At 57.9% G+C, this 14094-nt stretch overlaps 1 protein-coding gene across 1 annotated transcript; it reads left to right on the top strand.

Moving 5' to 3' along the window:
- The first annotated feature begins 1414 nt into the window (after positions 1–1414).
- Positions 1415–9556, top strand: PRSS27 (serine protease 27). The gene is made up of 6 exons (XM_033236575.1): positions 1415–1585; positions 5176–5202; positions 5821–5983; positions 7652–7923; positions 8289–8458; positions 9161–9556. The coding sequence occupies exons 1-6, from the start codon at positions 1540–1542 to the stop codon at positions 9452–9454; spliced, it is 972 nt and encodes a 323-aa protein (XP_033092466.1). The 5' UTR covers positions 1415–1539; the 3' UTR covers positions 9455–9556.
- The last annotated feature ends 4538 nt before the right edge of the window (positions 9557–14094 follow it).

The raw sequence follows: 14094 nt of genomic DNA on the forward strand, positions 1-14094 counted from the left end.
CCCAAACCTGGGACAGTATCGGGCTCAAATCCGTTCAGAAATGATTGAATGAATGAATGAATAAATAAATGAATACGTTTGGAGTCTCCTCTTCTCACTCCGCCCTCCCTCGTTCTCTCCAGCCCCCCAGGGACTGCCCAGCCCGCTTCCCACCCCCGACGGGGGAACTCGAGGGACTAGAGCGGGAGGGGCGGGGAAGGTGGGAGGGGGCGGTGGAGGCGGAGCGGTGGGAGGGCGGGGCTAGGGAGGGCTGCGCAGGGATCCCGAGCCGCGACAGGGAGGCTGGGAGCGCCCCGCCGGCGCCCCGGACGTCTGCGCCGCGCCCCGTGCCCACCAGAGGGCAGCACCACGACGCGCGCGGACAAGGCTGAGGCGGGAACGGCCTCACCCCCTAGCCCCGCCCGGGCCCCGCCCCGCCCACGAGTACACCCCCGGCGCCGGCGGGGAAACTGAGGCCCGGCGCCCCTGACCCCGCGGCCCGGCCCCACTCTGGCTCTGACGTCAGCTCCGTGCCGCAAATAACTTCCTCCCCGAGCCTCTTACGCCGCGGCGCCGCGCCCAGAGCCAGGCGGCAACACCGAGACTGTCACCACGGCCCGGCCTTCCCGGAGCCGCTTCCGCCCCGCCTGGTGCCGGGAAGCACCCATCCCACCCGAGGGATGGCAGCCGGGGCCGGAGTCGGCCGCCTGGGCCAGGATGGCGCGCGGCTGGGGGGCTTCTGGGGCCTGGTGTCCCGGGAGGAGGGTCGCTGCGGCCATCCCCGGACCCCGCCCCATTTCCCATCGCCTCCCCTGCCCTTGGCCCCACAAACACCCCTGGCCCTGACTATCCCACCGCGCTGCCCAGCCCCACTGTATTCCGTCGGCGCTCAATAAAATACTGAATGAGGTCGGGCGCGGTGGCTCATCCCTGTAATCCCAGCACTTTGGGAGGCTGAGGACCGATCACGATGTCAGGAGATCGAGACCAGCCTGGCCAACATGGTGAAACCACGTCTCTACTAAAATACAAAAAATTAGCCAGGCCTTTTGGCGGGTGCCTTTAGTCCCAGCTACTCTGGAAGCTGAGGCAGGAGAATGGCTTGAACCCGGGAGGCAGAGCTTACAGTGAACCGAGATTTCGCTCCAGCCTGGGTGACAGAGCGAGACTCCGCCTCAAAAAATTAAAAAATAATAATAATAATAACGAATGAAGCTGGACGGACTTCGCGTGCACCGCGGTCAGCTTGGGGTCTGCTGGGGCGTCTGGGTCAGTTCAGGGTCCAGGAACCAAGGCCAACGGCACCCCACGATGCGCTGGGGTGAGGGGTCTGTCCGGGGGGTCTCCGGGTTCAGGGCCAGGTCACAGGGGAGTCGGCTCTGGGCGCTTCCTTCCTGAGGAGAGGAGCTGGACGGGCCGGGCCAACGGGTTGGGCGGCATAGCCGGGCCTATGCTCATCTCCAGCATAAAACTCCACTTCATGGAGCCTGCACCTCGCTCGTGCTCCAACACTTCTGCCACCGCCGACCCCAGCCCTGTGCCCCAGCCAGGCCTGAGGACATGAGGCGTCCTGCTGCGGTGCCGCTCCTGCTGCTGCTGTGTTTTGGTGAGTGACAAGGTGCAGGGTCCGGGAGCTGCAGTCACCCAACAGGCCCGGCTGCACTGCCTGAGGCTTCAGCTCAGCCCCCTACTCCCTGGGACAGGCCAGAGCTGTGGGACAGGCCCTCCCTCCTGCCCCTGAGCAGGTGGGAAGGCTCTAGATATGTCAACTGGGGAGCCCAAAGTGGGGAGGGCAGGGTGGGAGGTGTGCGCACAGGCCGCAGAGGACCCCACCGCCATAACTGGGCAAGGCCTCCTCCCGTGCCTCTCCGTGGGCTCTGGTGTGCCAGCTGTGGCCAGGCTCCCTGCTTCCTGCCACCTCATTTTCTCCAGCCTCTCCCCTCATTCTCTAGGTGAGGACAGAAACCTCATATGTGCAGGTTGTGAACTCAGGCTCCAAGTGCCTGGACCATCATCCTTGGGGTGGGAGGGTGGCCGAGTCAGGGCTGCTGCCTGTGCCTGGGAGCCCCAGCAGGCTGGCTGTGGGCTCAATAGAGAGCTGGGGACAGGGGTGCAGATGGCAGAGGGCCCTGTCCCCTGCTGACAGAGGAACTGGCAATGCACCACCTTGCCCTCTTCCAGTCCTGGGTCAGGGATAGCAGGTGCCAACCAGGGGGCCCCACCTGCCAGGCCCTCCCTGAAGGTCAGGACGCTCTCTGTCAGGGAAACCCTCTTACATTCCTGGGCTAGCCTGGCCAGCCCGGCAGCCACCACACTTCCCTGTCCTCAAGTCACCTCCCGGGGCTGGGTCGGGTCATCCCGGGCTGCAGCTTAGCAAGGACTCCTGGCTTCCTAGTTCTCCTGGGCAGGAGGGCACCAGAGTGGCCCCTCAGTGGCCCGGCCTCCCCCACCCCATCCCCCCCAGCCTCCCAGCACGAGGATGATGGTGCCTTCTGAGCAAGCCATCTGCACAGGAGTTGGAAGGCAGTGACTGCCCCTGAGCGGGGTGAGGAACCAAGATCATTGCCAAAACTCTTGGGCAATGAGTTTTGCAGTTGGTTCACCAACAGCTGTGATCAGAGGCTGGACTCCTGGATGCGTCCTCACCCCCAGCCCCAAGGTGGCACCCCCACCAGGTCTCTGGCTGGCACCCACTAGAGACCTAGGCTTCACCATCCCCAGCAGCTACCAGCGAATCACAGGCCCAGGCCCCAAACAATGCTCCCGACATCCCTGACACCCCTGTCTGTTGCTTTCAGCCCCCACAGGGTGCCCACCCTGGAGGGCTCAGCTCTCCACATCACCCATTTCCGATCAGCCCCTACAGCCACACTTGTGTCTCTCCACACATTCCCTGAGTTCAGGCCCCCCAGATGCAGCCCTTGCCTTCTTGGAGCTCCTGGGCTAAGATAAGACTTGATTCTGGCTCCAGGGTGATGTAGGCAGAGCTCCCATCAGAAGGACAGAGAGCTCGAGAGAGAGTATGGGGCTTCCAAGATAGACAATGCAAGCAGCAAGGAAGGCTTCCTGGAGGAGGCAGCTTTCAGTTGGGCCTTGATCTCTAGATCAAGACTAGGACTTGGCTGAGCCCCGTGGCTCACGCCTGTAATCCCAGCACTTTGGGAGGCCGAAATCAGGAGATCGAGACCATGGTGAAACCCCGTCTCTACTAAAAAATACAAAAAATTTAGCCGGGCGCGGTGGTGGGCACCTGTAGTCCCAGCTACTTGGGAGACTGAGGCAGGAGAAAGGCGTGAACCCGGGAGGCGGAGCTTTCAGTGAGCTGAGATTGCACCACTGCACTCCAGCCTGGGTGACACAGCGAGACTTTGTCTCAAAAAAAAAAAAGACTAGGACTTACAGAGACCAGGGGGAAGGGCATCCAGATTGTGGGGTGAGGGGAGCAAGTACTCAGAGGCCAGAAGACTCTGCCTAAATGAGAAGTACAGGGTTACTTCAGGAAGGAAGGATCTGCACGGGGAGGAGGCATCACTGGAGGGGGCAGTGGTCAGGCAGGGAGCATAGAGACACAGCTTCTGCAGACTCCCAGAGGGTGAGAAGACCTGACAGTGTGCGCTCTTCTGCAAGCAGGATCCTCAGGCTTGGAAGGAGCAAGGGGTTGGGGTTGGGGGGGTGGGCAGAGAATAACCCTCCTGGGGGTGTTTGCATTTTAAAAGGGCACCTAATTAGCACAAATTAATGAGCAGAGCATCCAGGGCAGACTCTCCATTTCCCATTGCTCCTGACCCCACGTCTGCAGGGCACCCCTTTGCCTGCCCTGCACCTTCTCCACCTCCTCCTCCTGCCCATCCACAGCTGCCCCCTCGCCGCCTGCTGCCTTATCGTCCAGCATCCCCCAGGGGTGTCTCTGCCCACCAATGCTGTTGGGGAGGGTAACCCCAGACTGTGAGGCAGACAGGAAGGAAGAGGATGCCGTAAAAACCCTCGGGGTGCTTGAGCACTCCATGGCCACTTCCTGTCCCCACAGCCCCTTGACTCCAGGGGACTGGTTATCTTTTCCAGGCGGAGCGAAGACATGGTCCGTAGCAGCTGGCTTGGGTCCCGGAAGGCACTGGGGGTTAAGGGGAAGCTGAGGGCTGAGATGTGGGGAGGTGACTGTTCTAACCACCCCCCTCCCCGGCGCCCAGCTACAGGCAAATCTGCCCCCACAGAATCAGACGCGTAGAGTGCAGGGGTGGTGAGAGGACTCAAGGCCAGGCAGTTCCAGGCTTTGCTACCCCTGGGGCTGTACACTGTGGTCCTGACTGGGGTCTCCAAGCTGGGGTAGAGGCTCCAGTGTTTGGTTAAAGGCCCAGCAAGAGGTCCTTTGTGTCCTGGGTGTGGGAGTCAATGGATCCCAGAAAATATGTCCCCATCCTTGGTTCCCCTGAACGACCCCATACCTTACTTCTCTTCCTGGCCCCTCACCTTATCCGCCCCAAAGCCCCCCTTACACAGTCCAGCAGGGGGTCCTGGGTCTCACCTGCAGGGCCTGCTGCATGCCTGGGAGAGGGGTCAGCTCCTGGGACTCTGGAATCTTGAGAAGGCTGATCTCTGGTGGCCAATGCAGACCACTGTACCTTCTTTACCCCCTGAGGCAGGGAGAAGCCTGTGGGGCTCAGGCCTCAGCCTCAGGACCAAAGTGACACTTGGGGAAGGAGACCTGCCCATTCTGGAGCAGACTGTGAGAGCCTGGGCAGCTCCAATGCAGAGACAGTTCCTGGGCCTCTTCTGCTCCAAGCTGTTCCGGGAGAAAAGGCCATCCCCACAGTGTCAGGGCTGGAGGCTGGACCCTCCCCAGAAACTTCCAGACAAGGATGGATGGGGAGTGTGGAGAGACAGAACTCTTGCCAGGATGAGAAGGGGACATCTAGCCTGGGGATCCCTTCACTGGCACCTCCTGACCGGCTCCCCATGTGGCAAGGAGCATCCACCCTTGCAGATAAGCTCTGGCCCATGGGCCTGGGCCTGAGCATGTGGCAGAGCCAGCCCTGGGGGGAAACTGCAGGCCTTTGGGCTCTCCTGTGAGGTCCCTCTGTGGATTGTCCTTCTGGAGTCTTCCGGAGCTGGGGAGGGCCAGTGGAGAGGGGCCGCTTGGTTTGGGAGGGTAGGCCAGGCTGCAGCTGGCCTGGCTGATCACCCTCTCCTCACTTCCAGGGTCTCCGGTTGCCAAGGCAGCAATAGGTAAGCACCCAAGGCCCTGGGGTGGGAGGGACAGGAGCCGGCTGGACTGAGCCAGGGACACTCACACCCAGAGGGAATTCAGAACGCACAGGGCACTGGAGAATTCCAGAGGAGGGGAAAGTGGGGGCTGCGTGGAACTGGAGCCCAGAAAGGAGAGGAGGAGGAAGGTCCACATGGGAGCAGGATGGTCAGCACAAAGCATTGAGGCGCGGCGCAGGACAAGGGCGGTGGGGTATGAAGATCACCCTGAAAAGTGACTGGCCCCCTCTGGGTGGCTCCCTTGCAGAGAGCATGACACCCGTTCCATCTTTCCAGGCACCTGTTTGGGTCAGGCCCTGGGACAAGACCCTTTCCGGGGTTGTCTCAGTGTCTCCGTGGCTCCCAAGAGGCAGCTCTTAGGTTGCCCTTCCCCGCAAGGAGAGCCAGACTCGGGGGGCAACTGGGGAGGGTCTGCCTGTATCCCAGGCTGTCCCGAAGCTCAGACCTCGGACTTCCCCAGGGTCTTCGGGCAGGTCAGGGGCAGGAGGGCCGAGGACTGGAGTGTGAGGCTGAGGGCTGGGCCTTGGCCATGGAACCAGCCCCAGTGAGCACCCCCACCCACTCCCCATGCTCCCCCAGCCTGTGGGCACACCAGGATGCTGAACCGAATGGTGGGCGGGCAGGACGCGCAGGAGGGCGAGTGGCCCTGGCAAGTCAGCATCCAGCGCAACGGAAGCCACTTCTGCGGGGGCAGCCTCATCGCGGAGCGGTGGGTCCTGACGGCCGCGCACTGCTTCCCCAAGTGAGTCCGCCCGTCCCTGCCCCCGCCCACAGCGCTGACAGCGCCCCACGCGCGGCCGGTTCAGCACCGCGGACAGCGCCCGCCGCGCCAAGTCCTGCGGGTGACCTCCCTGGGGGCTCCTTGTCCAGCCCCGCCTCCTTTTCAGCTAGATGCTTCCCTTAGGTCCAACCCCAGGGCTAACTTCCAACTGCAACCGCTGCTCCCGCCCGCGGGAGGCGCCTCCTACGGCCTCCAACCCCCTCCATTCCCTCCACCCACTCCCTGTGGGTCCCTGAGGAAGCCGCCGGCAGGTTCTGCACACCGGCCTGTCCTGTCCTTTCCCCATCCCGCACACACCTCAGCTCCACGACACTCTTCCTGGGAGGAACTCTGCTCACAAAGCCCAAGGACCAGACAGAATGGCCCTTCCTCCCCTCACCCACCTGAGCCACCCCAGAAAGCCCTGATCAGAGGCCAGGTCACCCAGCCCTCTGCCGTATATGAACCACCTGGCCCCACACCTTCCGTGTGTCCCAAGTTCCTCACCTCACACCTCACCACCACAGCTCTAATTATTTTAAACCCCACATCTTTTTCTTTTTTCTTCTTGATCTTTAAAAGAGTATCATGACAAAAAAACCCCACATCTTTTTTTTTTTTTTTTTTTTTTTCAGACGGAGTCTGGCTCTGTCTCCCAGGCTGGAGTGCAGTGGCCGGATCTCAGCTCACTGCAAGCTCCACCTCCCGGTTTACGCCATTCTCCTGCCTCAGCCTCCTAAGTAGCTGGGACTACAGGCCCCGCCACCTCGCCCGCTAGTTTTTGTATTTTTAGTAGAGATGGGGTTTCACCGTGTTAGCCAGGATGGTCTCGATCTCCTGACCTTGTGATCCGCCCGTCTCGGCCTCCCAAAGTGCTGGGATTACAGGCTTGAGCCACCGCGCCCGGCCAAAACCCCACATCTTAAATTCAGATACTCACGGCCAGGCACGGTGGCTCATGCCCGTAATCCCAGCACTTTGGGAGGTCAAGGCGGGCAGATTACTTGAACCCAGGAGTTCAAGACCAGCCTGGGCAACATAGCAAGACCCTGTCTGTACTAAAAATTAAAAAAAAAAAAAAATACCCAGGTGCAGTGGTGCCTGTGGTCCCAAGTACTCAGGAAGCTGAGGTGGGAGGATGGCTTGAGCCCAGGGGTTGGAGGCTGCAGTGAGCTACAATTGCGTCATTGCTCTGCAGCCTGGGTGACAGAATGAGAACTCTGTCTCTAGGGGGAAAAAAAAAATCAGAAACTCGGGCTGAGAGAGGGCAGGTCACCTGCCAGAGGCCCACAGGTGGTGCTGGCCCTGCTGCACCTGGAGGGTGGTTCTCTCCCATCCAGCCTTTCAGGTAGGCACTGAGACTGTCCCCACAGCACAGGTGCGAAAGCTGCGTCACAGAGAACTTGTTAGGTGACTTCCCCAAGGTCACACAGCGGCCAGGGGTGGAGGTGGAAATCTGAGTAGGGCGGTCTGGCTTCAACGTAAACATGCATCACTGCTGCACCTGGCTGTCCTAGAGATGGCTCTCAAAGACAGCATGCAGAGAGAGGTGTGGGGCACGGTGGTGGCCAGAGAAGGAGCCCCAGCCCCTCCCGGGCCTGTCCCCACATGAGGGGCAGCCTCACACAGCCTCTCTGCTTCTCCCGCCAGCACCTCTGAGACGTCCCTGTACCAGGTCCTGCTGGGGGCAAGGCAGCTAGTGCAGCCAGGGCCGCATGCTGTGTATGCCCGGGTGAGGCGGGTGGAGAGCAACCCCCTGTACCAGGGCATGGCCTCCAGTGCCGACGTGGCCCTGGTGGAGCTGGAGGCACCAGTGCCCTTCACCAATTACATCCTCCCCGTGTGCCTGCCCGACCCCTCGGTGATCTTTGAGACGGGCATGAACTGCTGGGTCACTGGCTGGGGCAGCTCCAGTGAGCAAGGTAAGGAGACAGGGCTGGAAAATAATGAGGGATATGCCTCAAGAAGGCCCAGGGCGGCTTGGGGGCCACTCTGAACCCACAGTCCTCCTGTTGCTGTATTAATACACACACAAGGTCTCTGTTCACGTAGGTGGGGCTGAGGGCCTGGGCAGCAGACCCAGAAGGAAGAGGGGGTGAAGGGAGACGGGGACAGAAAGGGCCCAGCCTGCTGCCTGGAAGGAGGGAGGATGTCTGCCCCACAGTGCCCTAGGCCAGAGATAGTCTAAACATGAGGAAAGGGCAAGCAGGATGGAGTGGTGGTTCCCAGGGACCGTGGGTTCTTGATGAAGAAGTCTTGAGCCCTGGGCCGTTCTGACCCTCCCCAGACCGCCTGCCCAACCCACGGATCCTGCAGAAACTCGCTGTGCCCATCATTGACACGCCCAAGTGCAACCTGCTCTACAGCAAAGACGCCGAATTTGGCTACCAACCCAAAACCATCAAGAATGACATGCTGTGCGCCGGCTTCCAGGAGGGCAAGAAGGACGCCTGCAAGGTGGGAGCAATGTGGTGTCCACGGGGACTCAGTCCCCGCCTCCGGGCCCAGGGCAGGGTGGGATCATGCCCTGCTCCATGGGCTGTGCATTCAACCAGCTGAGCAGCTTGCTTCGTAAAAGCAGATTCTGGGGCCGGGCGCGGTGGCTCACGCCTGTAATCCCAGCACTTTGGGAGGCTGAGGCAGGCGGATCACAAGGTCAGGAGATCAAGACCATCCTGGCTAACACGGTGAAACCCCATCTCTACTAAAAATACAAAAAATTAGCCAGGCGTGGTGCTGGGTGCCTGTACTCCCAGCTACTTGGGAGGCTGAGGCAGGAGAATGGCATGAACCTGGGAGGCAGAGCTTGAAGCGAGCAGAGATCGCGCCACTGCACTCCAGCCTGGGTGACAGCGAGACTCTGTCTCAAAAAAGAAAAGAAAAAGCAGATTCCTGGACCCCACCCCAGGAGGGTCAGTCAGTGGTTCTGGGGTGGGGCACAGGAAACTGCATTTTCAACACACACACCCCCTTGTTGATCTGGGGACACTAAAGAAATAGGCACTCTAGTCAATCGACCGGCAGGGAAGGGGGAGCCGGGCAGGGAGGCTCTGGGATGGAGAAGAGGAGTCCAGCGTGGAGTTACATGCCTCCTGTGCAGCTGCAAATGAGTCTCTGGGAACTCAAGGTGGGCTGATAGTGCCTCTGCATCCCCCACAGGGCGATTCGGGCGGCCCCCTGGTGTGCCTCGTGGGTCAGTCATGGCTGCAGGCCGGGGTGATCAGCTGGGGTGAGGGCTGTGCCCGGCAGAACCGCCCAGGTGTCTACATCCGTGTCACTGCCCACCACAACTGGATCCATCAGATCATCCCCACACTGCAGTTCCAGCCAACCAGGTCGGGTGGCCAGAAGCAAGACCCTCGGGGCCAGCAGCCCCTTGAGCAGAGCTCTGCGCCCAGCCTGGCTGCCCACACCATCCTGCTGGTTCTCCCAGTGCTGCTGTTGCACCTCTGAGCCCCACCAGACTCATTTGTAAATAGTGCTCCTTCCTCCCCTCTCAAATACAGTTATTTTATTTATGTTTCCTCCAATAAAAACCCAGCCTGTGTGCCAGCTGCCCACGTGGGGATCCTTGGGTGACCCCAGCGGCTGAGGAGCTGTGAGTTGCAGAACAAGGCCCAGGCGGGAGATGTGGAGGGCTCTGGTCATCACTGAACCAGCAGAAGGGAGCTGCAGCTGGTGTCTGAGGCGAGGGCAGCACCAGAGCATGGGACCCCTGTCATGGGCCTCACACAGGAGGCCCCCTGCTGCCACCTGTTCCCCTGTTCCCTCACCTGGAAGGCCGCCCCAGGGTGGACACTGGGCACAGCGACGGACACAGGTGGAAGGACCCTCAGGGCCATGCAGGAGCCGTGCCTGGGGGAGAGCAGGGCATGGAGGAGCTGGCTGGGCAGGGGCACCTCAGCCTCCCAAGCCTGCACTTCTGGCTGCCCACGTCTCGGTGCCACCCAGCTTCTCTAAACCACTTCAGCAGGAGTGGTGATAGCTGTTCCCTCGGGTGGGTGCCCACACCCGTGCTTTCCTGCTCCTGGCACCCTTCGTCTCCCTGTGCCCTGGTGTCTCCCTTTGACCCTTGGCTCCTCTTCCTCCACCCCATTCTTCGGTCTCCACCCCCATGCCAGAGTCCAGAGCAGCACGTGGTGGCAAGGGGGTTAGGCTGGACATGCACATGAGTACGTCACACCCACACACACCTGTGCACATGCACACAGGCACTGTGGCCTGCACAGCACCAGGAAGAAATCAGGCCCGGGGTATTCACCGAGGACTCAAACCAACACCCACTCAGCAAGCAGCTTCTGGGGACCAGCCCTGGGGACACCATGGGGAGCAAAACAGAAGGAATTCCCCGCTGGGCCGACCCACCTCCCCAAGGGCTGCCCAGTGGTCCCTAGACTCTTCCGTGTGTTCTTCCTCTGGATAGAACCACCACCTCCTGGGCGTCACTGGCAAGCTCCATCTTAACCTCCAAAGCCACAGAACTAGGGACTCAGAGCCAGAGCTAGCAGCTGACAGCTGACGATGCCATTGCCTGAGCTAATGACAGCCAAGCCCTTCTGTGGGTCACCTTTCTCCTCACCCAGCCCCTTTCTCTTACCTTTTTAAAGGCTCATGTGTTTTCTTTCTTTACCCTGTGCTTGCTCATGTCAACTCCAGTTTTATCTAGCACATCCTTAGAGCCATCACCTGGCATGCAGGTGCCTTACACTCTACGGTGGAACGTGGGGTACCATGTGTGCACACAGACATGCTTACATGGAATTACAGTTGTGGGTTTCTCCAAGGTGAGGAAGATTTCACCTGCTGTTTAATAGACCTGGGGCCATGTGCCTCCCCACATGTGGGCAAGGACAGGTGGAATGTCAGGACCACACTCTGTGTGGCTTCTCGGCACAAAGGGGAGGGAGGCTGTGGTCGCTGCCGGCCTAGGTGCCCCAGGTGCCTTGCCTTTCTCTGGGACACAGCTGGGGGCTGGCTTCTGAGGGACTCTTTTCTCCCCTCTTTGGCCCCAGCCAGGGCGGTGGGCAGTCCTGGTGTGGAGCACAAGCCTCTCCACGCTAGTGAAATGGCTCTGCACCACGGCTACCAGGTGGAACCTTAACTTACGGAAGGCTTGTTAACAATTCGTTTTGAGAGAGATGGCTGGTCACGCACAGCCGCTGGGGACTCCGCCTACTCCAGCCCTCTTGGGACACACTGTGGGATTTGCGGCCCTTCCTCAGAGGAATTGTGGAGACTGTCCCATGGCACAGATCCCCAGGCACCAGCACAGGGCTCTGGGTGACTCAAAACTGGCATTTGTCTCTGGCAAGAGATCAGCTGTAGGCTCGCCGCCCAGAGAAGACCACTGTGAGCATTTTGGCCTGTATCCTGCCCCGCCATTTGTTCACTTGTTCAACTAAATTGGGAACATCCGACACGCCGTTTGCATCGTCTTCTCACTTGATATTTTAAGCATTTTCCCATGTCATGAGTTTCTCAGAAACACGTTTTTAACAATTGTAGTGTTTAGTCGTTGTCCATTTACTATAATTTATCTGACCATTTCCCTACTGTAAAATATTTAGACGGTTTCTGATTTTTCCACTGTTTAAATAATGCTGTGATGAATATCCTTAAAATTTTCTGATTTCTTTCCTTTTTTCCCCCTTAGATGCCTAGAAGTGGTATTTTGAGGTCAACGAGTTGGTCCATTTTAAATATATTTCTCTGTCTCTCTCTCAACCTTATGTTTAGATGCTCAGAGTTCCAGTAGCAGAACCACCTTAGTTGTGTCCTGCAGATTCTGAACAAATCAGCTTCTGATAAACTGTGTGTGTTCCAAAGCATGTCTGAATAAGACCGCTCTTTATTTAAATGCTAAGAGGATGGCATTGCTGCAACCCATTTGTGGCCGATTTGTTCCAAGAGCCAGTTTCCTTGTTTTGGTGGCAAGAACCTGGCTCCGCCTGCGTGTCAGCTCTCTGCCATCCCGCTGCTGTGACTGTCAAGCGCTTGGCGGTATTTTCAGACTCTTGTACTTTGTGTCCACAATGGTACTGGATTTGCATCTGCACAGTCAGCAGAGATAACGAGTGTTCAACTGACCTTGCCACATGCTTAGTGAGTGATTTGTAATTAAGTGTATACACTCAGAAAGTACATTAGGCCATTTGGAATCAGTAGCAGAGCAAAGCCTCCACTTGAAAACACCATGTCGCTGATGGGGTTTTCCGAGTGTATTTGTCTCCCCGCTCCCGCCCCTGCTTCAGGCCTTGGTGGTTCAGAAGAGCCCCGCAGCCAGGCTGGCCTTTTCATTGCGGGGCGTGGTTGTCCCAGCTGGTGTAGATTTCAGGCCGCCTCCTCCCCACTCCCTGCCACAGTGTTGCAGATGGCCTGGCTGGCGGCAAGTCCAGACCACCCACATTTGGTTGGATTTTTCATTTCTCCACTTTAGTTGGTGTCCATTGATTGTACGGGGGAACATGCAGGAGGTTTTTCTAGGCACCGCGTTCAGTGCTGCTTCACTCTACCAGAGATTATGGCCAAATAGCACAGAATTTGGTTTCTTGCCCTCCTCTGAAGCCTGAGGCCTCCTTGCCTGGCTGGTCCACAGAGCCGGGGTGCTCACTGCTGAGACTTCAGAGATCGCAGCTGCTGTGAGAATACGGTGAAGGTACTATGTTCTGGAAGATGTTGTCATACACTTTTCCCCAGTTATTTTCAAACCTGACATGGACCTATGTTGACTCACTGGGTGGGGTCCCTTCTTACGCAGCAGACGTGGCAAGTGCCTGAATCGGGGCTGGAGGCACTTCGGAGCCTCTGAGGGGCCACCACTTCTGGCCCACAATTGCGGGGTCGTAGATGAGGCTGCCTGTGGAGAACTGGTGTGAGGAGGAAGGCGTTTGCAACAAAGAGCACTTTGATCTGTTGAGATGGCTGTGGTGAGCACAACTGAACGAGCCTACGTGTGTACCTGAATTTTCCCCATAACTCATTTCTTCAATATGAAGAAACACCAAGCTATGTACAGGGAACTTTTTACAAAAGGCAGATCTTTTTTTAGCGGTGTAACCCACATAGCCTCACCATCTGGCAGAATGACTACAAATAGGGGTCACTGTGCTGGTAAAAGCCTCTATTATGACTTTAAGTTGGACGTTGGCAAAATTGTTACAGTATTTAGAGCTGCTGTAGCTGCTCCTTCACAACATAAAATAGGAGAAATGACTAGTACGTCTTTCAGGCGTGTGGCAGTCAGAACATGCATAATCTCTACCTGGTCTGTAGCTGTAACTGTGATGTACAGGCAAAGCAAAAATTAAGAGACTTATGAAAACAAATAATGCAATGATATTAGGATATACACTTTTGTATTTTTATTTATTTATTTTTTTTTTATTTTTTTTGAGACGGAGTCTCGCTCTCCCGGGCTGGAGTGCAGTGGCCGGATCTCAGCTCACTGCAAGCTCCGCCTCCCGGGTTTACGCCATTCTCCTGCCTCAGCCTCCCGAGTAGCTGGGACTACAGGCGCCCGCCACCTCGCCCGGCTAGATTTTTGTATTTTTTTAGTAGAGACGGGGTTTCACCGTGTTAGCCAGGATGGTCTCGATCTCCTGACCTCGTGATCCGCCCGTCTCGGCCTCCCAAAGTGCTGGGATTACAGGCTTGAGCCACCGCGCCCGGCCTGTATTTTTATTCTTATATAAGGTTATTTGCTGGCTATTGGTGGCCTCTAATTCAGCCTGCTAAATTTTTTTTTTTTTTTTTTTTTTCTTGAGACGGAGTCTCACTCTATCACCCAGGCTGGAGTGCAGTGCCCTGATCTTGGCTCACTGCAACCTCTGCCTCCTGGTTTAAGCAATTCTCTGCCTCAGCCTCCCAGTAGCTGGGATTACAAGCACCCACATCACCCCCGACTAGTATTTTGTATTTTTAGTAGAGATGGGGAATCACCATCTTGGCCACGCTGATGTTGAACTCCTGACCTCGTGATCCACCCGCCTCGGCCTCCAAAGTGTTGGGATTACATCGCGAGCAGCCAAATTCTTTTTTTTTTTTTTTTTTTTTTGAGACAGAGTCTCACTCTGTTGCCCGGGCTGGAGTGCAGT

This window comes from Trachypithecus francoisi, unplaced genomic scaffold, assembly GCF_009764315.1.
Source record: "Trachypithecus francoisi isolate TF-2019V2 unplaced genomic scaffold, Tfra_2.0 Lachesis_group15, whole genome shotgun sequence".
Lineage (NCBI taxonomy): Eukaryota > Metazoa > Chordata > Mammalia > Primates > Cercopithecidae > Trachypithecus > Trachypithecus francoisi.